Source organism: Larimichthys crocea, chromosome III, assembly GCF_000972845.2.
Source record: "Larimichthys crocea isolate SSNF chromosome III, L_crocea_2.0, whole genome shotgun sequence".
Classification (NCBI taxonomy): Eukaryota; Metazoa; Chordata; class Actinopteri; family Sciaenidae; genus Larimichthys; species Larimichthys crocea.
Window position 1 is genome coordinate 48,933,890 of NC_040013.1, and position 26,848 is coordinate 48,960,737.

Below are 26,848 nucleotides of genomic sequence, written 5' to 3' on the forward strand. Positions count from 1 at the left end.
TGTAGCAGATTGCAACCCCCTCTTTTCACCCTCTCCTACTTTGGCCATAAAGTGTAAAAGGGTTAGGGTTCTCTATAGCCAGTGCTTAGTTTGTCTCTTCTGCGCTACTGTAGAAAAATGGCAGTTCAACCTGGTGGACAACTGTAGATATAAAAGGAATTCCAAGGAAACAAAATCACAGTTCTCACTGTCAGGTCATTATACACTAATGAAAACATAGTTATGAATATTATATTTCATTTCTGCCATACTTTGGAAATAGAGCTCTGCAAATTATACACACTGGAAGTCAGGAAGTCACTGTGTCTGACCACTAAACAAGAATAACAAGACTTAATATAATTTAAACATGTTATTATGTAAAACTGTTCCTTTAATATAAATCCTCACTGATTCATCTCAGTCTTATTTTTCATTCTCTTAATCTGCTGTCTATGATACTCAACACTAGCTACAACAATGTTTCACAATAAAAGCTTTACAGCAGCCCCAAAACAGCATCAGCCTGCTATTTCCTGGTAGACTTTTAAAGTGAAGCATCTGCAGGAAATGTACTAATCAATGAAAAGACACAAAGTAGCAGAGATTAGAATTATTTAGTAGATGAGTACAGCGTTTCTCTTAAAAATATATGTAGAGCAGCGGATTGATCAGCAGGACATGTTGTTGCACTGATGGAATTAGTGCAGTGCTATTGTACGTTATGTTGAAATGCTTTCAGGGTTGTTAATCACATCAGCTCTTATTTGAGTAATGGCTTCTATGAGAAGTGCAATATATTTCTTTTGTTGCAGTAAGCATACAAGAAGCTTCTGCTGCCAGTTATATTGGCACACACACACACACACACACACACACAAACACGTATACACACAAGCAAGAGATGATGCTTGCCCAAGTGTGCTGGCACACACACAGGTTCCCCTCCGTCTAGTTTGATGAGGTGAACGAGTGTGAACCTGCCGCATCTCGCATTCCTCCGTCCTCTCTCTCCACGCAGCAGCAGTCCTTGTCTCTCTATCGATCTCAGCTTATCTTCCCGTAAACCTGGGCCTCTTTTCTCTCCTGCTCGCCTCGGCACCTCCTACCCTCCTCTCCTCCCTCCTCATTGCTATCGATCAGCCGTGTGTTCAACAAAGTAGAGAGCAGGCAGCGGTTAATGTAGAGCCGGACTGGAGGAGCGCTGCTCGCGGTTCGAGTATCACCTTTCCCTTCTAATGGGCCCAATCAGCCTCTAATAGACCCTGGGCTAGAGCATCGAGGCCCTCCGTCGTCTTCTCACTCCTCTCACCTTTCACTTCTCTCTTGTCTTTGACAAATATCCGCCCGCACTGTATGTCTGCCAGGTACATTTTTAGCTGATGACCGTTGATTTCACTAACTGATCCGATAGCTGCCGTTGGCAGATTTTATTTTATACATTTATTCATCCATGGAAGGATTTGCTCCTGCTGAGTATGCACACGCTTCTTTCAGAAATGTCCTGCTGTGCATTTTTTACAGTAATGCACATTCATTCTTGGGAGCTGCCCAGTTCAACCACATGCTAATTTTGGCCACTGGGAACTGCCCAGTACCAGGAATTCAAGTCTTTCATTGTCTTGAGACATTTCTCAGTCACTGAGCCCATTGAATGCAGCTGGGTTAAGTGCCTTGCTCAAGGGCACTTTCATTGTTAATAGCTGTTGAGTCAGCAAGTGTCTTGCTATTTCCCTATAGGCCTACAGTATTTACTTGCCTTCCGGGCATGTTAAGGTCTTATGAATGAAAAGTAAAAGACTAAAAGTAAAAGGATAAAACTATAAGTGCGTAACAATCGGCACAGGCTACAGAACGCAACTAAAACACATTCTGTTTAAATCCACGTGCATGCTAATGGTTCAAATGTTAACATTACTCAGCAATTTAAGTCACCAATTTGTGTTATTTCTTCTCTCTCTTTTGAAATAGCACATTGTTCTTCTTACTTCGTACTTCTTCCGCTGCTACCCTCCACTATAAAAATTGTATACTTTTTTTAGACTGTCCTGCGACTTACCGTATTATTTTGCCTTTCTGGGTTTCAAAGAACAGAAGAAATCTTTTTTTGGTTCAACTTGTCACATCCAGTAAACGTACAACTGGCATAATAAGTAGACGCTGCTTTGTTCTAAGGGTTCACGAGCAAGCCATGAGGTTGGGAAACTTTCATCTAACCACTTTATTTGGAGATAAACTCAAAATGAACTCCTCTGAAATGTCCATAACAATCATTCATTGGACAACAACTACCAGTTATTGCATGAGTTGAAAGCTGAAGCAGAAAGTCAGTCTGCTTGTTTTGCTCCATGTGTGCACGTTAGCTGTTACGCACATGCACGAATGCGGATTGTATTTTTAGGGACGTGGTTGTAATGCTCACATAACGTCAGACTAACCCTCAGCTCATAAAACCCACAGCAGAGCCTGAGATACGCAACTTCTCATGAACGTGAACACATCTCGGGAGAAAAGGAAATTTGAATTCAGCCGAATCTATATGCTAATTCAGGAGGCGGCTGGAGAGATGGAAAGAGTTAAATGTGCAGGAAGCAGGTAGTGGTTTAGCAGCAAGATTGCAAAGCTCGGTGTCGATACATGAAGAATGAGACAGGTGTGTATGGTCTCCAGAACAACTTCTAACTGTTGCCAGGCTCTTTGGAAAACTTTAAAACTATATAAATATATATAAAACACTCATGTCCCCGAGTAAGAAACTTTAACATGAAAGGCTCGGCCCACAAAGTCCCTCTAACCCTCAACATTTACACTACAGTTGCTCGTATGGTTCCCTTTCAGTCTTGTTTTTCCTCCATCAGCCGTCATTCATCTCTCTGTCAGTGTAACCCTCCTTCCCCACCTGAGTGCCATTAAGGTGTGTGGCTTGTTTTCTATAGGAGTCCAGCTAGGTGTAACCTTTCTGCCCTATGGCACCTCACTGAGATCCAGAGCCCTGGGCTCAGCGTGAACTCCTGAACTCTACCTCAAAAGACCGGAGCTGAAAAGAGAGGAGAGAGGACAGAGAGAGTGGGAGGGAAAGTGAAAGAGCTCTACTGGACAATTAGCCCCCCCAGGAGCATTGTAGGCGGCCTCCCCAAGCCAGAATACGCTGTGAGAGAAACCAAAGCGAGAGGTACTGATTGTGTGGGAGTGTGTGTGTGTCTGTGTGTGCGTCATAGTGTTTTGCATTCACACGCCCAGCGGTTGTTGTTGTGAAATGAGACAGTACGTCGGGTGCCTGCAGGCGTCAATAGGACCATTTCTATTATTCAGAGCTGATTACGGCGCTAAATCGTACAGCAGTGAATACTTTTTAATGAGCTTTGAAATACAACAGAGAAAGTTTGTCAGCCTTTTTGTTCGTCTGGATGTGGCTGGCGGGGGAAAAGAGAATATTTGCCTGAGTGATTTTATTAGTGCTGGTGTGTGAGAAGCAGGTTGCAAGATGTGGATGTATGTGAATCTGCGGCTGTGCATATGCCACGTGATAAAGCATTAAATTTTTTTTTGGGTACATGGTATTTGTCTGGTGTATATATAGGTGTGTGTGCATACATGCAGGAAAATAGTCCATGTACTGTATGTGTCCAGAATTTATATTTAGGATGTAAACATGCACCAGAAAACAGGGTCAATCGTTTGTGTGTTTGTTAGGCAGCTGTTCATAAGCCAGTCCATTGCCTTGAGCAAGGCTGATCGACCGACATGGTGATGATGAGCTTGCACACACACACACACACACACACTCATGTATGTGAATTGAAGACATGTCAAAGCGCCATCCCAACATCCCCATGGCCTGCACAAAGGGGGCAGGCAGGTCGAGGAAGGGCAGAGTGCACGTGGGTTTTTATCATTTCTCGCTGCACTCTTGTGCACTCATCAGAAACAACATATGCCGTGTCGACAGCACAAGGTCGACCAGAGAAGAATCTAAAAGGGAGTCTCAGATGGAGAGACGGAGAGAGGAAAACAGAGACGGTGCTCTCACATCAGAAACCTTGTTATTGTATTTTGTTCAATCTAATTTTTAAAAAATGGTTTCCACAATCAAGTTAAAAGATTTTAAATCTTGAATCTCTCACTAAGCTGATAGTAGTTTTTCACTAGTTCATATCCTGTATATTTACAATTGAAATAGCTTAAACAACCAATCAGCTCAAAGTCCAGTCATAGTTATCTTAATAGACTGATCCAAGCTTGTCTCCATTTTTGCAGCCATTTTGTGATCCTGCATACAAAACTTTGAGTTATGTTTTCCTGATTGTTGGATTTATCAGGATAAAAGTGAAACTATATTATCATATTTCAAACTATATATCACAAAGTATTTAATTCCCTATTTTATCAGTGTGGAACAGATGACCAGCAGGTCTGTTCATTTACTGATTAGCACCTAGGGCTAATGCACAGCTGCTATAGTGATTGGCTGGAATTAAAAAAAATAAAAAAAACACCTCCCTGGGCACAAGGTTGAAAACGTTAGAATTATCTATGAACAGTAACTCTCCAGTCTGGAACTGCATAGTTGTCAACTCTTTGAGGTACATATAAATAGCTTCAGGGGGATTTCATCGATTCAGTCAGACACCTGTCAAATTTGTGGACATGGTAGCAAACAGTTGCCTATTTACACACCCAGCAGATACAGAGCAACATTAGCATTTTTTTCTTTTTTTTTTCTGTTTGTCTGTTTGTTGAATGTTAATCCAATATTCCTTCTCCTAATACCCGGCTCCTCTTCACTATATTCAACAGCTAGTGGCTAACTTTGTCTGTCTTCTGTTTAGTGGCAGGCAGGTAGCGTACAGTGGCTTTATCAGCACTTCTTCACTGAAATCGGCTGCCTGCGGCGGCTGCGGCTGCAGTGAGGTTGATGAGAATGGTGTGAGTGAACCAAAACATTAACAGTGAGCTGAGAGATGTGATCAGAGGCTGCTCCTGCTTTCTGCACATGGGTCAAACTGGGGATGAGCTATTGTTGATCAATAGGTGAGAAATATTCCTACACCATGTTCACTCCCCAGATGTTTGAAGTAAGAGCCGCTCCCATCAGGCGTGCACAGCCCAAAAAACACAGATGGTGTCCGATTAGCTGGACATCAACCTCTCCGGTTTCATCTCTCCTGCGCCTCCTCTTCGTCAGGTCTGAGCAGGTGTTTGGCCCGCAGTCAGAGTCCAAATCAGATCCATTTCATCTGTAATCAGCTGGAGCCATTCGCACTGATGGAAGAGATCAGAGCGCGATCAAAGAATTATAAGCCGACCACGCCTGACCAGCAGACCATGACATGGACAAGGCGGTGAGGGTTGGGGGGGGGCAGTGGGGGATGGTTGTGTGGGCAAGCGAGCATGAGTTACAGCAGGGATGAAAGGAGAGAAGATGGAGATTTGAAGGCCAGTAGAATATCCCAGGAGAGAGACATGAAAGAGCAGGGTGCTGCGGGGGGAGGCTGAGATGTTACACTGCAAACTCTCATGGGAGGTTTTTTTTCTTCTTTTTTTCTGACATTTCCATCACGTGGTGTTTTAAGTCAAATGCGGTGCTCAGTTCCGCTTCAACTTGACGTAATTAGGATGGGAAGTGAATTCCTATCACAATGTGAAAGGGAAGTCAATGACATTAACTTGATGCAGCAGTGGAAAATCATTAATCGTGTGCTAATATGGGAAATCATGTGCTCAGGTGCATGAAAATTGATGGGTGGCTCGCATATTGATGGTAGCAGTTTTAAACTTTCGAGATGTCAACATTGTTTTGGATGCTACAGCGAGCACAGTCATAAATATTTCACATTCATTTTCTACAATCAAGCACAGATTCGCTCACCGCACGCAGCCGATTGAACCCATGGCGTAACATAATTATGATAGCCCCTCCCCACACACCCACACACACACACACACACACACACACACCGCGTAACGCATGAGCTGCACCAGTTGCACTGGCGATACTTACATCACCGGATCAAACCGCTCTTTGATTATCAGTCTTTCATCTGTGCCAGCTCAACATGAACACACTGTACAATCTACCAGCACATCACCCACACACACAAACACACAGCTCTTTTAATGTGAGCTGGTCAGCTTAGTGTTCTCAAACCTACATTCACAGATGAATAGTTAATGCTATCACTTAAATGCAGACTCACTCATGTTTGATATTGATTCAAACACACACACACACACACACACACACACACACACACACTTTACCTAGCTTTAAGTGTCCACCTGTGCCTTTGTACAAAGAGTCTCAGACGCTGAGTATGCATGGTGTGGGGGTGGGTGTGTGTTTCAGTGTCAATGGAGTATACATGTCTGCTCCATTAGCTCCACCACACTGAATAAAAGCAGTGCATCAGCTCCTTTAGCTTCATCTTTCTTGTCACTGTAATATAGAAACTCTGTTTTGGGGGCCTGTTGCACACATGGCTCTGCACCACTGTATGAATAAGTGAGAAGAAATCGCAAAAAAAAAATAAAAAATGCTGAAGTCCATGTTGACTTCCCTCATATCCCACAAGTCATCAATTTTGCAGAGAGCGCTGTAACTTGATCTTTTTTCACTCTGATTTCATAGACATTTTGCTCTGGACTTGAACCCAGAACCTTGAAATGTCTTCTTTGATGCGTAGCCACAGCTGGAACTACTGTATATTTTTGCATTTATATTCATGGCATTTAGCTTAAGCTGTCATACAGAGCGACTTACTTACAGCCTGTGAGCTCCGATTCAAATGATCAAAACTGGGTGTGTGTGTGATTTTTTTTTGTTTCTTAAGTGCTGATCTCTGATCAAAACATTTCAGCTGTAAAAATTCATCTAAATTGGTGAAATTATCATATGATACATCTTTTTCCAAGGCTCTCTGGTGGGTTCACAGACTCCCAGATAATATTTTTGAACCCCCTGAACACATTTGAATAACAAAAATGAAACTAGGTGAACTCAGGTTACAAATTATAATTTGGCAATGAATCTTTCTGTGTTGAAAGATCATGTCTTCAACAATTTATCTTCTGGAGCTCTCTCTGAAAGTAAAGTTCAAAAAGCTGAATGGGGGCCACCAATCAAATTTTTTTTGTGACAACCACTGCATGTTTGATGGCAGTTCCTCTGTGGTTACAGGTAGCAAAGCACTCTCAAGTAATTCTTCTCGGCTGTTAAGTCTTAAAAGTAAAAACATTACAATAAAAGTTTAACCATTTATGCACTGCTGCTCCTAAAAACTTCCCACAATACTGATTCCAAAGTGAAGGAACGTGGCATGAATGTCCTAGAGCTGAACTCATCCCTCCGTCCACGAGGTGTGAAATCGTTTGATCCAGTTTGTTCTATTTCAATGAAACAGCTTTTGTGTGCATGTGTGAGTTTGCCCTTGTGTGCATTTGTGTGTGTGTGTTTTAAATACCCCCGGAGCACTAAAAGGTGGAGGGAAAGGGGAGGGGACGGGACTGCAGGAAGGAAGGAAGGAACAGAGCTGACGGTAGCCGATGTGTTTGTTTTGCAGGGAGGCGAGAGGGGGGATGAAGGGTGGGAGCTGTCCTTTAGTCCATCCGTCTGTAAGTGTGTGTGTGTTTGTGTGTATAGGGGAATTTATGGGTTAATGGGCATTAAGTCTGTCCCAGTGTGATAGGCGGAGTGGAGGGTGTTGGATGATGCACCCTGGCTCTCTGTAACACACAAAAGAGTCAGAGGCCGGGGTCAAAAGTCAAACAATGCCTGGAAGGACGAGCAATTAGCTGGAACTGCACCACGAGATCAGTGTGTGTGTGTGTGTGTCTGCAAGGAAGGGTAGGAAAAGGCTGCCAGGAAAGGAGAGGTGGGGAAAATGAAGGGCAGGAAGAGGACAACGGAAAACACAGACATACAGCGCTGAAGAAAAGAGGACAGACAGATGGGAGTTAAAAACGTTCCTCTCTTCCCTTTTTTTCCCCAACATCCGCTCACTTCGAGGGAAACTGCCCTGCTTTGCTTCTCCCCGCAGGGACTCGTCTTACCTACAAACACACGCACAAGCATACATTCAGGCAAAAAACACACACACATACACATACAAATCGACGAACACACACAAAACACACACAGGAGCTCGGCAGCCTAATCTGAACATGTGGCCTATTTCTCTGTATGTTTTAATGAGCTCTCCGTTGTTGAGTGCTGACTGATATTATTAGTCTGCCGTGTCTCAGCTCATTAGCTAAACTAGGCTCAACAACAACACCAGCAGCTAAAAGATGATTTGATGCCGCCTGCAGAGTTATGTGACACTGCAGGACCTTAAAGAGTCCGTGATGAGAGACAGAGCAAGTGAGTTAATTTGGTCACCGGGGGAGAGAATGAGGCTGAATCTCACTCCTTACGACTCATCGAGGAATCACGAGAGTCATTCTGAGGAAAATACATCAAAGACTGACTTTGGCGTCAATAAAGTTCGCAGCAGATGTTTCTTGAGGATTCAGTGTGCAATTTTATCAGAGTGGTGTCAAGTGATGAGATGCAGTTGACAACAGTGCATGGAAAAAAAAACTGCAGGCTAGCTAATCTGTTCCTAGTTGATTGCTATTGCTCTGCAGTGAATGGCTCAATTTTCTATATTGGCACTTTATGGAATTTTCACTCTGTTATTTGCTAATAAAGCAGCTAAATGAGTCAGTGATGTGAAGACTAGCACTACATCTAGTAGTTATTTACTGCCAGCTCACTATAAATCACTGCTGATACATTGCCATATATTATAAAAGGTGGTGGATAGCAGACATGGGACCAAGTCACACATGTGCAAGTCTCAAGTATTTCATTTTTTGTCAAGTCAAGTCACAAGTCATAAAAACGGCGACTCGAGTCGACTCGAGTCCAAGTCACTAAGTCTCAAGTCCCCATGTCTGGTGGATAGTACTATATACTCAAGTACTATATTTATGTACTCTATTGAGGTACTTGCCTACTTAACTACTATTTTAAGCTAGATGAATATTGTAGCTACATTTGTTAGACTAGTTGTTACCAGTGACAGTATAAAGAATGGACAGCACATGCATGACATCACCGACATGTGGTCATGCTGACGCGATGGGTGCTCAAACAAGCCATCTGTAATGGCACCTACCTCCTACCTGTCAGTCAAAGCGGATACACTGTTAATTATGCACAACTTTAAAGTAATAATAATTTGAATAGGTGAGTTAAAATTTAAAAAAAAATCAGACTCAGTATAGTTGTCATGAACGGAGAAACATTTAAAATGGGGGCATATGGAGGTTGACAGCCTCATGTGGATGTTTTAGGGATTGCAGTTTTTGGTACTTCGTCGTTGGCTTCACTTCACAGACCCAAAGGCTGCTGCTTGAATGTTATACATATAAATCACTATATGTTTTAACATTAAAAGTGTCATACATGATTCATATGTGGGGTAACATTTTACTGATAATGCTTCTGTGCTTCCACTTCCAGTTCTCCACCGCACTGGCAGCAGGTTATTTTATGAGCAGGTTTTTAATGTTACAATGGGCGCATTGAATTTATTATGTAAAATGATGTTTGTTGTTGTACTACACTGGGATGGAGCCGTTCTTTATTCACTATCTAATGTTTCCTCAGCCGCACATTCTGAACAGAGTTGCTGTTTTATTGTGTGACGGACACTCACACTGAACAGAGACTGGGACGTAATTTATATCGAAGTGACCCCTGTGACCTGATCCCATACAACACATCCATCTGGTGATGTAGTGGTGCTATCAGCAGCTGAAATCTGATGCTGAAACCTGTGCTGCAGGTATTTATAAAGGGACTACTGTTCACCCCTTTACTTATAAATCCAGCTTTACGGAACAAGTAGGTGAGCTAACAATTCAAGGAAAATAGACCCACTGTCATCTGACCCTCGCCTTGTAGGTAATACAAATGTCTTGAGCGTCTCACTTTTGTCTATGCCAGCATCCACTGTAAGTGAAAAGGATCTGAATAGACAACATTTTTAAATTATTCTATCGTATTGATGATATTTGATGATGCTCTGAGTGTAACACTTACAATATTATCAGTAGCAAGCTCCTATGCCGTTATACTGGCAGAGTGGAGGAAAGAGAATTGGATAAAGAAACCAAAAAGAGGCAGTAAACATAAAAAGAGCATGTGTAAGTGAGAGCAAGGCGTACGTTGAATATTTTTTAAAGCTTTCTCTCAGGCATGAGCCTTAAATTTCTGTCTCCTCCACCATCGACTCCCTCCTCATCTTCCCGCATAGTGTTTACACACTGCCTTTTCACTTAATCCAGCCTTCAGGATGCCCACTTCACTTCGTTACCTCTCAGCAAAAAGATGGAAGCGTGGAGTCTCATCCAGCCTCTCCAGATGTGTTTTTTTCTTTCTTTCTTTTTTGTCCTTCTCCATAACTCTCTCATTCTTTCAGCTATTCATCCCTGCCTCGCTCCGTCCATCACAATCTCAATCTCGGCTCACTCAAGCGGTGGCCGACAAGGCCTCCACCATCGATCCAATAAAGCTCGTAGTCGGCACTGCAAGGCTTGAAGAGCTTTCACCCAAACCTAGCGTTTAAGCACGCTCATTTAACAGCACGTCGCCATGATCTGGTCTGGGGTGGAGGGTAGTTGGGAAATGTGTGTGTGTGTGTGCATGCGTGAGTGGATGGTGGGGGTTTCTTTCAGCCTCTTCTTATTTTCCTCTTAAAGGTGCAATCAATAACAGTCAAAATAGGTTGGACGTGGGCACACAAACACACACAGATCTCCAAATCTCAATTACATCCCCTGCCAATCCACCAAATAGCCCAAATGTTTATTTGCCAGCACTGGTACTTAATATTCACATGTGGGAATAGATGACAGAGAGAGAGAGCAGGTGACTTCAAATGTGCTACTTCTACAGAGGTGTTTTTGTCTTTGTGCGGGGTTAAAGTAAATACAGTTTGACATTTTGTGCCTGTTTAAAAGTCAATGGATTCCCGTCGCCAATGAGCATGCATCATCAAAGGCACCATTTCACTCGCTGATACGCGGCAGCAGGTGCAGAGAGGAAAGCTTGCAGATGGTGTGCGTGCGTTTCTTTGTGCGTGCAATCTTTGCAATTCAGTTCTTCTGAGGATATTTGATCCTGTTAAGAATACGAACATCCATCATTCCTTTTATCCAAAGTGGTTAGGAAGTCCAGTAATTGGTTTAGTATTACCATAATTAGACTTAGTTTAGATTGTGGTGGGTTTACTATACGGTCAGTTCATCCAAATTACCTGACAGATAAAGTGATATTGGCTTTATGCACTGAGGTTCTGACATATCTGACTCTGTGATTTCTGCCATTTGAGTACAATAGACTGAATAGAAACTTTTCTTTTGGCACTCACAGCATTGAAAAATGACATTTAAATGTAACAGGATCATCTCAAATCTTACTGTGAACTGTCAGTGGAACTACTGACTACTAAAAAGACTCAGGGTCATGAGAACTGTGGGTAGAATGTTTTGTCGATTATCCTCAAGACCGTATTATGCTTCGAACAAAGAGCTTATCAGATCACGTAATGGTGTCTGAAACAAATTTCCAGTGGTATACAACCAGATAATCATATTTAATGATCAGACAAACACATGAAAGATCAGGGTACAACCTCTTTGAAGCGTGCTGACACCTTTAGTAACTTCATCATGTTGCAACATAGTGTAGCAGCAGAAACTGTGGCATCATTGATCATCTGCTGCGGGGAAAAAAACAGACAGTCGTCCAACGTTATTAAAAAAAAATTTTCACACTCCACTAATAAAAATAAACAAGAATAAAAAAGAAATGTATTCATCAAAGACTGGTTGATTTTGCCGTTTCATCTTGAATTTGAGTGCACTTAAGGCTGCATTCAGACAGAATCCACTGCTGCAGCAGGTTTTCCCGTTCATTCTGTTTTGGCTGCAGCGGCGCAGGGTGCAAAAAAAAACACAGCAACCTGCACCAGAGAAGTTGAAGTGATTCACTGCAGAGCCTGATCCTGTTTGAATGCAACACATTTATAGTTATAGTTAACTGATGTTACTGTGTTCATAAAAAATGGCAATACAGTATGACATCAGTTTAGGGGTTAAAAGCTGGCAGGTCCTCAAGCTCGAGAGTGCGCCATAGTCTGCGTCTAAGTATTATTTTAATGTGAAGTTCCTCTTCCTGCCATGTGCATCAGTCTGCAGCACCCTAACAAGTCAGTCATCCTGTGCTGTTATTGGTCTGTAAGCCCGCTCTGTTGCCGCACGCTTGACATGTTCATTAGGTATAAACCAATTCATTTACAACGCAGCGCTATTGGATTGTCCTTGCCTCGACATTCATTTCCCAACACATTGGCGTTTGATGCGTTGCCAGCGCCAATTAACTTTGATAACTCAGCCCCAGTTTAATATACTGCTGCTGAATTGGCTTGACAAGAATGCGAAGATAAGCTATTTTTGAGCTTTTTGAGTGGCGATAGCTGGATTATCACTCCGAGCGAGGGAGGGACAGGGAGAACTTTCCTGCATAAACCCCACCCCAGCACCAAAAGTCATTAAAATGTTTGGTTTGTTTTTGTTGGCAGACACACACGTACAGAGGCACATACACTGATTACAGCTACATCCTTGTTGGCTTTAATGATTTGCATAACTCATTTCTATTTTACATTATTGCAGATTTTGATGACCGTGTTCAATTTTATAGTACATGTTTTCAAAGTGAGAAATTTATCTTTCAGTGCAGCTTGAATGTGCGAACTGTTTTGTGTGGCTTTTTGAAGAATGCTGTAAATACTGTTGTGACAAAATTGTTTCTGATAAACAACCAAGGCAATAAAAGAAGTGAATTGCTGCCTCTAGCTGATGTGTTGTTCTTTCTCTCCCCCCACCCCTCTCTCTCTCTCTCTCTCTCTCTCTCTCTCTCTCTCGGCAGGCTGCCAAGAGCCGGGCTGCTCTTTCGAGTCCCTCTGATCGACTGATTGATCCCTCGATTCATCACTCAACGCCAGTTCCAACGAATGGGAGCTGACATGGGAGCCATGGGTGGGACCAAGGTCTTGCTCCTGGTGTTTTTGGTTGGATGGGAGAAGTCGCTGGGTCTCAACTGGAACCCAGTCCCACGCAAGACTGTTCGATACCAGGGTGAGTGAGCAGCTGATGGACGTGTTAGACCTCGGGGGGCACTGAACATTTCCATGAAAAGCAAGCCGTAAAGAATTGCTTACTCCCGAAAAGTCACAGTGAAAAACAAGTTTTAATCCTGCGTTTCTGTCTTAATTGTTCATTTCTCGTTACATCCTAAACACAGCCTCTGTCCAAAAGAGCTATGTCAAAAGCTTTATTGTTATTTAAATATATTTGAATGTTTCATCCTGATCTCAGACATGATTTTCCAATCAAATATGATACTAGAGACTAGCAAACCCCACCCACCATATAAAACCCACATGTAAGTCAGCTTGGATGCTAGAAGAGAATCTTACCCACACCATCTCCACCCACGATGTTGCTCTGCTTGCTACCTATGAGGTTAGTTACATTTGATTTGATGGATTTATATATTTAAATGAAATTTCTGATTCTCAAATTTCTAATTTCTAGTGGGATCTGGTAGTGCTCATAGTGGCTTGCTGTTGGTCAACATGCAAATTATTCATGTCAGACCATTTTATGGACTGGCATTTGATTCCTCCAAGTTGGCCCTGGGGTGAGTTTATCTGGTCAGGGATTTCGTTCAAAACCAATAATTGGTAAAAATGTATTTCATTACAACAATTTGCATCATATCAGAGGTGGATGTGCTGTGATCCTCCGTAAAACAATACATGAGTCTAATCCTGCAGCTCAACTGTATTTGCACTCTTTATCTCAGCCCTCCTCTGCAGCCAGGCCCAGTTTTCTTCACTGAACAATGCCAATTGTTGCAAACTGAGAAAGAGTCTTTTTTTTTTCTTTTTTTTAATCCCCCAAAGGGGAAGTGCTACATTCTCTCTCTTGGGGATTATGGAAATACTATAAAGAGTGGCCAGAAAATATGGGGAAAGAAGATATATTTTCTCACCTGTCTGTACTACCTATTCCACCTTTCATCCCATATCTATCTCTTCTCCTCCTCTTTCTTTTTGCCTTTGATCCCTCCTCCGTTTTACTTTGTATGCTTCAAGCTCATCACATGAACCTGAAATGCTCACAAAGAGCTCCAATTTCAGCCGCTCCTGAAGAGAATGACGCTCCGTAGCGGTGGTCGTGGTGGAGTGTGGGGGTATTTCAAAAGATGCTTTCTCATGCTGCTATCTCACACCCCCCCCTCTCCTTGTTTTCCATACAGCCCTCACGCCTGCTCTCATCCCTCCGTGCCACAGAGTCGCAGTGGGATGCGAGGATAGAGGTGGGATGGTGGGGGGTAAACAATCGATAAGGCGTCAATACTTTCTGGTAAAGTGCTTCACAGTGACAAAGCAAAGCCGATGTTGGCAGAGAGCACCCCAGATTTCTGCTGCACTTTGGCTAGAACACGCTTGTGGTAAAGACACACCAGACAGTGCAAACAGGGACAGCTGCAAACACACGGTCTTACATGGCAGAAGCAAAAAGAACTGCACTACCAAAAAGTTTCTCGTTTTAAGTATTTCACTGAAAGAAAAAAAAAATCTGCCTGTACAGACAAGATAACTCTGCACTCCTACTGCAGCTTCACTTTTTTTGTCACGGAGGTGTTGCAAATACAAGCCTTGTCATGAATCGTGAGAGAAGGCAGATCACGTCACTTCTGTCATACTTGATTCGAGTGTGGCACTTGTGAGCACCGAAAGATTCTTGACTCCAATTGATTTGCATTGGAAACAAGTGGGATTATCTTAACCGTTGACAGATTTCTCCACATGGTTAAAGAAAAATGAGATTTTCAGGCTCAATACTGGGTTAAATGACTTATATGGATGGGTTCTTGCTACTGTGCTGAGGAGGAGATAGGAGAGGCGAAATGGAAAAACAAAGCTGCAGAAAGAAGGAGGGAGGGAGGGAGGGGAGGGTTGAAAAGAGAGAGAGGAGATATATAACGGAAAGAAAGCAAGAGAGTGATAGAGAGACATGGAGAAAAAGTGGAAGAGAGAGAGGCCAGTCACTAACTGCCTTAAAAGGACAGAAAAGTAGCTTCAGAGAACGACAGAGAGAAAGGAAAAAGCACACACACTGCAGGACATTCACTCTGTTTCATTTTGCATGAAGGCATCATGCTGCACAGACACACAGCATTCATATTAATGTGTGTGTGTGTGTGTGTGTGTGTGTGTGTGTGTGAGAGAGAGAGAGAGAGAGAGAGAGAGAGAGAGAGAGAGAGTTGCTGTGTGCAGGCAGTTTGAGTTTGCAAGACAAAAAGAAAGGCAATGAAAAACCAGAGTGAAAGAAAATGTGGGGGCACAGAGGGCATGTGTGTTTATACCTATTTGTGTAGAGAGCAAGAGAGAGTGTGTGTGTGTGAGTCTGTGTGTATAGCTGTGTGTCTGTCTATCTAATCCCCTTTTGTTTATATGTGTGTGTCAGTGTGTGTACTGCTTAGGCTGGCAGTCTAAGGGATTTGGAGCTCAAGGGAATGCAGGAAGTGTGTGTGTGTGTGTGTGTGTGGGTACGTTGGGTGGGTTATGGTGGGACAGAGATAGTCGAGGAGATAGTTTCTACCCCCACCCAACAAACGTCACCACCATTTGCCAGGCAGTTACACGAGGTTTACATGAGGTTGCAGAAGAAGAAACACAAACATCCTCTCTACGTGTCCCTCTCTGTCCATCCACCTCTTCTTCTTTTGTTTTTTAAAAGTCACATGTTGACATTTCGCGTTTTGGGTTGTTATTCTTTCCCAGACGCTCGTCACGTTTATGGACGGGGGAAAAAAAACATTGTTGGCTCCTAATGAGACATTTATGTACACACATTATGTATGGCTGTCATAGAGCTGCTAATGAGTGCTGTAAATTTACATACTTTTCTTTTCTAATCACTGACACAGTGCATGTATGCTGCTTTCTTTTCACTTTTATGTGGTTTATGTTTTGCATTTATTTCCACATTATACACATTTCTCATTCATCATGTTTTGCTAAAGGTCTTCGCATCCATATTAGCAACAAATCCCAAACCAACCATTTAAATACCCCAACACTTTCTGACTTTGATATCCTTTCAGAGTCCTCCCACTCAAAGCCCATTGGTTCTTAGTTAAGAGGTTCTCTAAATCATCTGGGCCCTAGTAGTAGTAGTAGCTTTTAGCAAAAATCACTCAAAGAGGCATGCATTTGTTGAGGACTATTTTAAGCTGCACATTAATACACGTTTGGAGTACTTACTGCACCTGGATAGCACATAAGGGTTTAACTAAGAATAAACTGCACCCTAATCAAGGAACATGTTACCCAAGGCTCATTCGTGTCTTTTTTTTTAAATAGTTTTTGAACAACTGTCAAGAGCTGTATTGACAGACAAATTAGCTGCATCAGTCTGCACCAACACAGCAGGCAATACTTGTTGATCAGACCCAGAATCATTGTCTTGCATCATAGGTAAGTCTCAGGTTTTGGCTTTGAAGTTCTGTGTCAAGATTCAACATCCAAGTCCAAGTCCCAAAACTTGTGTTTCAAGTCCTGAAGTCATTATAGAATGAAGAAGGGCAGCAACATTAGGCTAATGTCAGAGACAAACAGTTAATGTTATACAATGTTCATCCTTCACTGATGTTCAAAGACAACGTTTAGCCAACCAAATCTTTAATTCAAAAATGTCATTGGTTCATAAATGTTTGCAAAGTCAAGGTTTACATAAGTTATGCAAGCTCTCTGCTAACATTATAGTCAAGCTGACTCAACTTACTGCATTCGTGCATCTGTACGTGTTGAACAAAGTGAGTCTCTGTCTGTGATTTTTGACGATTGATGATTTTTGCCATTGGAGTAAAGGCTAGTGCAAAGTGTACCTGTAACATTAAGTAAGGCTAAGTAATGTCAGTTACACAGCAATATCTATTTTTGATAATATTAGCTGCCATGAGCTAATGGTTGGACCAAGTAAGGTTGTATCTCAAAAACCCCAAAGTGTGTTAGATAAAGCGTCAAGGATTCCTTTCATTACGTGTGATTTATCTAGCCTAACTCAGGTCAGGCTATATCTTGTAATCCAGCAGTTTACACGTGGAAATGAACGATTAGTTGTTGATTCTTTTTTATGGGATTTGTTGTCAATAAGAAAAATAGAGAACATCACCATCTTCTTCTTTAGGATGTATTTTTCTGTCCTCTCCCTCAAGTGTTTTCTATCTTTCACCTTTGCCTCTTACATTGTGTCCCTGTGTCTGACCTGCATTGTCCTTTTTCCTTGTTCTTACTGAATTGGCCACAGATGATCGGAGCGATCATTATGTTATTTTAAGCTACAGCTTAACCTCCAGTGACCGCAGGCAGCACTTCAGCTGATAACACTTCTGTCTTCTCCCACTCCTGTTCTGCCTTCTTCTTCTTTCCCACTCGCTTTTTGGGGGTTTTTCCTGTTGGGTTCATACAATCACACACACACACACACACACACACACACACACACCCTCCTTAGCCCAGCCCAATGACAGAGGCCAGTAAGCCAAAACTATGACAAAACGCAGCAGCTGTGGTTAAACAAAGAAAGGAAGAAAGAAAGAATGAGTGAAAGAAAAGAAAGAGGGAGGTGACGAGAGCAGGAGAACTAGAGCCCTTAGAAACATGATATTTGGTTTGAAAATCTAGCCTGCTTTGATGCAGCAAATGAGCCTGCATCTTTAAAGAAAAGCCAAAGCAAATGTATGCCTCCTGATTTAGAAAAAAAAGAAAAAAAAAGAAAGATAGAATGAGAGATGGTGGGAGAAAAAAAAACAGTGCAGAAGGAGAATGGAAAAGGGACTTTCTCTTTTTTTTCACCCCCCTTCTTTCTGTTTCTCTGCCGTATCTCCCCAAACCCTCCAATTACAGTAATGAGTGGTTGAGAGCGAGGCAGAGGAGGAGGCAGAGAGAGGCTGTACGTGACTGGGAGGATAGATGGGGGAGAAGGGGGGCTGAAAGAAGGAGATTCATCACTGCTTTTTATCTGTTATGAGTGTCACTCGTCCCCTGACCCTGCGCTGATTGGTCAGTGAAGATTAACAGCCGAGACCAGATGTCAGGACCTGGAGGGCTCTCTGTTGTCATACAGACTTTGTGAGAGCTGATGTTTGGGCAAGTGGACACGTGGATTAAAATAAAAACGCCACTCAGGCTGCTCTTATCCAAAGCACCTTCTTGTGGTGGTATCGCCATGGTCGAACTGCTGCATTGCTTTTTAACTGTTAAAAATCACTGCCATCCATTGTTCTTACCCTGGATACAAAAGCAAACATGGCATGAAACGTGGCATGAAAATAACAGAGTTCTGAATCTGTATTTAAATCTGTGGTTGTTTTGACGTCTCACATGTGATAACACCTGACATAGACGCGTGTGGTTTATCACATGTGAAACAGCGTTTTACATGTGATGAGCATGTGCAGGCACATGCGGCGGAGGGTGGGGGGGGGATTCTGGGTTTACAATGTGAGGATTCACTGTTATTCTCAGTTACTGGATTGTAAAATGAATATTTTTGGACTTTGCAGTTTGTGACGGCCATTTTACGATTTCATTTTATGGAGTAAATGATTTGATCATTTCATCCAGCTCTTGAAATGAAAAAAAAGGTGCCAGTTCTTAAACCAACAGCCTAGAGATGCACATATGCATGGAGCATATGGGGACACACATCATGTGCATGAATAACTAGTTTCAGAGTATGATGCTATGTGTATGAACTACCAAAAATATCTGTTTTGGCACAGACCATCTATGAGCAAAGGAACTAGCTTCTGATCTGAATAAAGTAGACAACCTCACAAAGCCGTGTTTGCCTCCACAAATTATTTGAGCAGGAAATGGGTCTATTTCACTCAGACTTTTTGACAGCCTTTCAAGTATCCAAGTAGCTACAGTGTGAGGATGTTTTATCATTATTAAGCTGGGTGTGAGTGTAGCGTTCCACAGTCTTGATGGCTTTTCACTCGAACAAGATTTCCCGCTCTTGTGAATCGACTAAATACTTGTAATTTTTCACTTCAAATTCCAGAACTGCAGCAGTGTCATGCTTCACGCTGCACCCGTCGAGCTCTGCAGGCTCCCCTCTATCTCTCTTTGTGTGTGTCTGTGTGTGTGTCATCACCACAACATTATACAAAAAAAAAAAGGCCCAGCTCTCCACAGCTGGTGCTCGCTGCTTTACCCAGTCATACATGCTGAACCGTGACGCTGGAATGGAAAAACCTCACTTGTGGCATCAACCAGCTCTTGATTTGTTCTGCTTGTTGTGGATTGCAATGGAGACCCCCCACCGTGCAACACCATAACCCCCCGCTTTCATCTACTGCCTTCGCCCCCCGAAAAAACCATCCCCCCACTGGGTTCACTTGTTCTGTTGTTGTGTTAATCCACTTTTACCACTTCCTCTCCTCCCACTCTCTCATCCCTTCATCTCGTCGTCCAATTTCTCCATTACCATGACTTGCTCATTGAAAATAATAATAGGAAAGCTGTATAGAAAACATAACGGACTAACAAAGGCTTACATATTTAAATCATGCAGACAGACAATTATTCACCTTGCACATTCATTATGTATTCATCAATGCACTTGCTGTTGTTCCTTCCCTCCTCATGTTGCAGTCTAAATAATCCTATGAATCTAATTAACAATATCATATACTCTATAAGAACCTAAGCTCAGTCAACAATTGACAGCAGGGATTTGAGCACATCTTTTTTTTGAGTAAAAGCATGTATATCTTTCCCTTTCTTGTCTCTCTCTGTCTCCATGCTCTCATTCTGTCGTACACCTGACTCTCCTGTGAACTTGTCGTCTGTTCAGGCAGACAAAGCTTGAGCATCCACGTGGGAGTCTGCGAGCCTTTGTGCGAGCCGTGTTGTTTCTTTTTTTTCCTTCAAAGAAGGGGAACCTGCTCGGATGAAGGTCTGACGCTGCGCGCGCACGGGCTCGGGTATATCTGCCTGTTTGTGTGGGTGCTGCGCAACGTCTCTCCCTCCTGTCTGTCTGTCTCTGTCTCTCATTCGGTGTTTGTCGCTGCTTCAAAGCTCTCCCCAAAATAGGCCTTTAATCATAGTTTGGTGTGTGAGTGGCTCGGCGGTTAGAAGCTATAAGCAGAGGCTGGATGTATTTATAGCAGACACGGAGAGGGAGGCTGGAGCTCCACTGGAAGGCTGATGGAGGCAGATTACAGAGGCCCGGATCGAGACCTTTTCAGCCGGCCATGAAGCAACAGGCGCTGCCCATCGTCTTCTTTCTCCTCCCCCCTTCTCCTCCACCCCGCATGGGAGTTCTGTTTGGTCAGGCTCGGCTTTGGCTTGGTTGGCTTTGGGCTGGGCTGGATGGTGAAGCAGAGACATGACCCTGAGATACCCTGCAATGAAGTGCATACATGAAGATATACAAGCACATTATATATATAAACTATGCATACTCTCATATTGTGTTTCCATGGAGTCACACTATTAAATGTCACCATGAAGCTTCCAGGATTAACAAAAAATCTAAGTTCACACACATTCTATCACTGCTTCATTTCCTATCATCAGACAGCCTTTAGCTTCAGTTCATTTTAGTACATTATGAAATCTCATGCAGCCTTCAAACTATCATATCATGGCTAATCCATCAAAGTAAGCATTGTCTGTCCTTTCTGCTAAATTCCAAAAAAAGCAAAACACATTCAATACAACTCAATAAGTGAGCCGCTGAGCTGCTACTTTTTATTATGAGATATCAACAAATTCACATGATGCTTCTCATAAACACTATGGGTGTATTATAGTTCCCTCCATCGTATCATCCTCTTGCTAATGTTTCATCTGAAGCTGGATTATTGCTGCAGTCGTGCGCAGGGACTGAGGGAAAACTCGAAAACACTCGAGGACGCTTAAAACACCCAAACATTTAGTATGCCAAGCATCAAATGTGCAAGACATACAATAAGCATAAACAAGCAAAAAAAAAAATCAATGAGAGGCGGCTAATGTGAAATTGGTAGTTGCAGGCAATAGCTCTCCACTGTTATGGCTCAGATGTTGCAGCTTCCTGTCATCAAACAAATAGTTATTCCAAACAGTAATGTTCACATTTCTATTACTACACAATGCTGGAATGGATTGCAATTATAATACAAAATAATAACTTTTGAGATATCAAATATGAAGCTATGTTGGTTTAGCTATAGCATAACCTGACATTTTATAAAGTTCAGTTTTTGTATTAAACAAATGAGATATAACAGGTTCATTATTGTGCTTTAGAGGTGCTCATAGGCAGATTCTGTTATCTATGGACAAAGTGAGGCTGGCCGTTCCCCCCCTCGTTGGGACTAGATTTAAAAAAACAGGCCGAAACAGGTTCACTGTGATGGTTTATATTTCTCAATCATGTTTCATGTCACTGCAAGTTGAAATGAAATGCATAAAATATATAACAGCTGCCTGAGGGGAAAGATCTGAAAACATGGTAAAATTGTCAGGAGTATAGCCCACATGAGCTTTATTTAATGAGCTAAATGTGCAGTTCTGGTATAAACAGTCATGTGTTTATATTATATGAATCAATTAGAGTTTTTAGTTATCAACGATTTATAATCCACCCACATCCAAAACCTGCTACACTCATTGTCTCTTTTTATTAGTCTTTTTTATCACAGTGTCACACCCCTCTAAAGACAAACACACACACACACACACACACACACACACACACACACACACACACACACACACACAGAGCCTGTGAGGAGGTCTTGCAGTGATTTCTGATCACCTCTGTTTCCTGCGATACTGACCTCGGTCAGGGCCCCTGAGTCGTTCATCTTTTGTATTCTCCTTTTCTACTCGGACGTTCTATTTTTGCCTTTTCTTGTTTGTCATCTGTTGGACTCATAATGCCTCCCCTCATCTGTGCCCCTCCATTTTTTATTCGCACTCTTTTATTTATATTCCGCCTTCTCTTCCGCTCGCTGCAAACTGTTGTCTCCGAGCATCAAAAGCCTTGTAATTTAACCCGAACTGACGCACACTCACCAGGTTCTTCGAATAATGGAAAAGTCTGAACACAATCTCAGTTTAAAGCCTGAAACTGTTTTCAAATTCAAATTGTACATACAGTAAGGATCCCGTGGCATCACAGAATAAGATGTACAATTTTTTTTTTTTTCTTTTATGCTTCAGAGTTCATGGACCTTCTTGCTGTTTTTTTCTTCTGCTCAGTCAGAGCATAGGATTCTTTTTTTTCCCCCTACAGCTGTAAAAACATCAAAAAAGATATTTTCCTTAAACCTACACGGACTACGTTTACATGAACTCACACACGGTCTTTCCAAAAACACACACACTTGTTCACTTGCACATAAATAGTGATGAACCACAGGTGTGTGTGTGTGTGTGTGTGTGTGTGTGTGTGTGTGTGTGTGTGTGTGTGTGTGCCTCACATAGGGCAGTTAGCCTCAGGGCTGCCACAGTGTGGTCGCAGATGGTAAGTGCATCTGCCTGTATTGCCTCTTCATGGCACGGTCGCCGATGACTCCAAACAAGCCACTCGGAGCAAAACTTTGCCCCTGTTGGTGGAGAGACGTTCGAGTCACTGAGCAGGTACGCTGGAGGACTATTCAGGACTCTGAGTCTGAGTGTGTGTATGTGTGTTTGCCAATGAAATGTGTGTTTTAGCTTACGCACAAACTTTATATTCTTTGTGTGTTCAGACGTGCACTGATTTGCGTGTATGGCCACGTACCTTAACACAAGTGTGAGCTTGTGTGTGTATTGTGTGTGTAACTCAGTAGAAGTGTGTCAGCTCTGGAGTTTTTTCGCCCGGCTGTGTGGAACACAGCAGATGTGCTCAGCTCTCCCTGAGGATGCCTCCTCTCCGTCTCTCCCTCTCTCTCTTTCCTTTCACTCAGTCTCATCAAGCTCCTTCATCCGTACATACCCTCCAATGTTTATACGCCGCTGCTCTTAAGATAATAAGCTGACTTCAGTACTTATCCCCCCTCCTTCCTTTGGTTACTTATTCCCTCCTCTCTTCTATCTTTCTGTGCCACAACATGTCATCTCTCCAGTCTTTGTTTTGATCATAACTTTTGACTGACCGTGTTTGCTATAATGTTTGTGATCCACACACGCACGGCAGCTGGTTGGCAGCAGGGTTTAAGTAAAGAGTTTGACATGATGGTCAAAACACTTTCAGATACAGAAGAACTAATCTGGTGCCAACAAACATGAAACACTGGCTATTCTTATGCCCAGTCAAATTTCATGTAGATAAATACTCATGGATAATATCAGTTTTTCCTGTGTCTGAGACACACACAAATATTTAAGGATCCAGAAAGACTTTTGGTTTGATATGACTGCTGTTGGTTTAAGTTGAACTGTGCAGTTATAGCTTCAACTTGATGAATGTTAAATTAAAGCTCATTTTTATACTCTAATTTTACAGCCATGCCAGAAAATTTAATTATTACTCAAGATTAAGTAAAAAAAACAGGCTACTGAGGGATGACAAGATTGGAAAAACATTTTTTTATATATATATATATATATATATTTTGGGGGACTTTTGGAATTGTCTTGATGCAGGTCTGGCCCACATTCTGCAAATTAAAAAAACAAAAAAACATGATTCTTGTTTTTCTTGATTCTGGTGCCACCTTTGGTCTAATACTGTCACTGCATCATGTTTTGGACTCTGTTGAAACCAATGGTGTGTGTGTGTTTTTTTTTTTTATAAATTCAATGCAGCAGGTGTAAAAATCACCTTGTATTATTAACAAAAAAACAAAGCTTCCAAAAAATTACTATTGTAACGTCTGTAACAGGTTTTGCTCAACAGGGCTCTCAAACTCTGCCGACTAAACGAAAATTCTTCATTTCAGTGTCACGTGGCAAATGTCGATGTTTGTGTGTTCGATGATGTAAATAAAAGAAAAATTGTCTTGCTGGGCAAACAGCTGTTGACTGCACCAAACTTCCACTCACTAACTTGTTCTGGAGCTTTCGACCACGTCACAATTGTCGTGCCTCTGTGGATGTTCTCACTTTCCATTTCCATCGAGCACTTTCAGCACCTGTCATGCAGCTTGAAAGTTGAGCTTGTTTTTCTTGATCTTCGTCTCCCCTCCGGTGTAAAATGGTCGGCGCGTTTCATGTGATTGCTCTCAACTGAAAGGACTGCTGGTTTTCTGTGGAAATAAAAGGCATCACTTTACATGCAGCAGGTATAGGAAGGGAAAGTGATCGCCTCCTATACCTGCTGCACATGAAGTCATGCAACAAAATCTAGAACTGACCTTAAAAAACAGTTCAGTGACAACAATCAACAGTGTCTTAACACTTATAATTATAATAGTTACAGCATCAAGCTTCCAGTAAGTAAGATGTCATACTTTTCTAACCTTCATTTCTTTTATATCACACATGGACACACACACACACAGAGACGCAGCCTGCTCCATGTATATAAGTCTATTTAGTCCCAACTAGGCCACAGCATCACATGAGCAGTTAGTCACACCATAAATCACACCGGCTCCTGCTATTCCCCCGCTAGATTTCAGCTATTTTCAGTCGGGGAAATGGCGAAAGAAGTAAAGAAATATTCATGCTGTGGAAAACAAAAAAAGAAATATTCTTTTTCAATTTATGAGATTGCATTACGCGCGTCGCAGGCTGTCATCGGCCCGCGTTTCGCACACATCAGCCCAGATGAAGTGAGAGAGAGGAGGAGAGAGAGAACAAGGTGACACTACAAGCAACAAGAGTGTGGATAATGAAAACTAAACACCATCCTTTCTCTCGTTCCTCCTGTCTCTGTCTTGCTTTCTCATCTGCTCTGCACCACTAGTTTGTCTGTATGCTAGTCAGGGGATTTGAATGCTGTGTGTGTGTGTGTGAGAGAGAGAGAGTGTGTGAACAGCAAAACAGTGGGTGCATCTTTTTTAAATTTTGATGAAAAAAGTCAGCTCTGGTTTTGCAGCAAAGCCTGCAGATGGGACCGGGGAGAGAACATTTTGTGATTTTCTCATAATCTTTTCGAGATTGTTTGTGTAGGTCGGCGAGCAGCAACATGAGAAACAACCCCAAAAATATGGGCAGTCCTTAAACAAATTAGACAGTCCCGAGATAAAGCACATCGATCCAGCTATTTGATCAATAACTGGGTTTACAAAGGGAGCTAATATTCCGTTAATGCTCTGAGTGATAGCCCAATTAGTGGAAAAGGCTTCATTTAGGACGTGTATTAAAATGTGATCTGCATCTTCATGCTCAGAACAATCTAATCACACCTGCAGATTTACTCCCATCATCATTTGCTCGCATTTATAAGCAATCTTAAGCTCTGCATTCTGTCCACATTGTCGCTCAGATCTCATTTTCAATTTGCAATAATACCTCTCTTGGTCCGACTTAATCCCTGTATATTGTTGTGCATAGGCTCTCTGTCTATCTTAGATTAAGCGGCTCCTCTCAATGCTGCAGTGCTGAGTGTATGCGTCTTTTCACAATCTCCAGTCTAGGAGCTGTGTTAAACTCAGACAAAATACAATTCAGTTTGTTTTCCAAGACAAGATTAGCCAGTTTTCTCAATTTGAAAATTACCAGTCTTAATGGAATTTGTATTGAACACGTCTGTGAATGCAAACCTCCTGACATCTGGCTCACTTTTAAAACTCACTGGCTGATTGAAGCTGTTGGAGGTTAGTTTCTTTTACCGATGAAAAGATTTGATTCTGCAGATTGTGCTGACTTGTGACCATTTGTATCACTCCTATATTTTAGTGCTATCATCTTCTTTTCTCCATCACTATACTACCACTTTAATAGCTTTGGATGCTGCCTTCACACTGCTGTTGGATTCATAACTGCTCTCTGTAACGGCACAAGTGCACTTTTCATCAAAACAAGGGCTGGTGGGGCGAGAGCATCATTGCTTCTTGTTTATTTGCACGGCTTTTCTAAATAGGCGACCACCTTATCTCACTTCTGACATGCAGATCTGGAACTTATCAGACTTGCCCCAAAGGCTAGTTTGTGCTCTGGGTACATAAAGTAAATACAGAGCTTGGGAAGCTTTCAGTGCTGAGTTACATCCTGCGGGAATATAGTTTACAACAGATACAGAAGCTAGATAATGTGGTTAGTCTCAGCACACTCATTATCACCTGATGAGTTATAACCGTGAGAGCTTTTAGTAAAAACTTTCATAACTTCAGATATGTATGTTCTGTTATGTATGCAGATGTTTTATCACTTTCACTGTCCTTCTTCATTTCAAGTGTTCTTTATCTGAAGGATGGATTATTGTAAATTCAATGTGTTACTTTATTCAGGTTGTCGACACAGCAGAGGTGTAAATGGTTTCAAATTGAATCTTGTAGCCGCATAAATGGAAAGAAACAGCTGTCTGCTCAACCAGAGGAGTTAATTTTGTGAGCATTAATGTCTCAACCATTAGCTTTGGGCTGCTTGTAGGCAGCTGAATAAGCTGCAAACACAACACTGTCATAATTATCACTTTTATAAAGCCGATATGATAAATGTGTTATGTGACAAATGTAGCGTTCCCTTTCGAGTTGTGTCCAGTCGGTCCAATATTCATTCTTGTTTTAGCTCTGTTTTCCATTCTTTAAAAGCTCCTGAAGGAAATATCTGGTTCTTCAGCTGTTAAAGGCTATACTTAACAGCTAGCTGCTAAC

General features: G+C 42.1%; 1 protein-coding gene across 1 annotated transcript in view; it reads left to right on the plus strand.

The window, feature by feature from the left end:
* Nucleotides 1-26,848, plus strand: part of sema4c (sema domain, immunoglobulin domain (Ig), transmembrane domain (TM) and short cytoplasmic domain, (semaphorin) 4C) — an 85,449-nt gene that overhangs the window by 31,185 nt on the left and 27,416 nt on the right. The window contains exon 3 of the mRNA XM_019266036.2: nucleotides 12,959-13,167. Coding sequence (XP_019121581.1) covers nucleotides 13,044-13,167 — 124 coding nt within the window. The 5' untranslated portion in view covers nucleotides 12,959-13,043. The remainder of the gene's footprint in view (nucleotides 1-12,958; nucleotides 13,168-26,848) is intronic.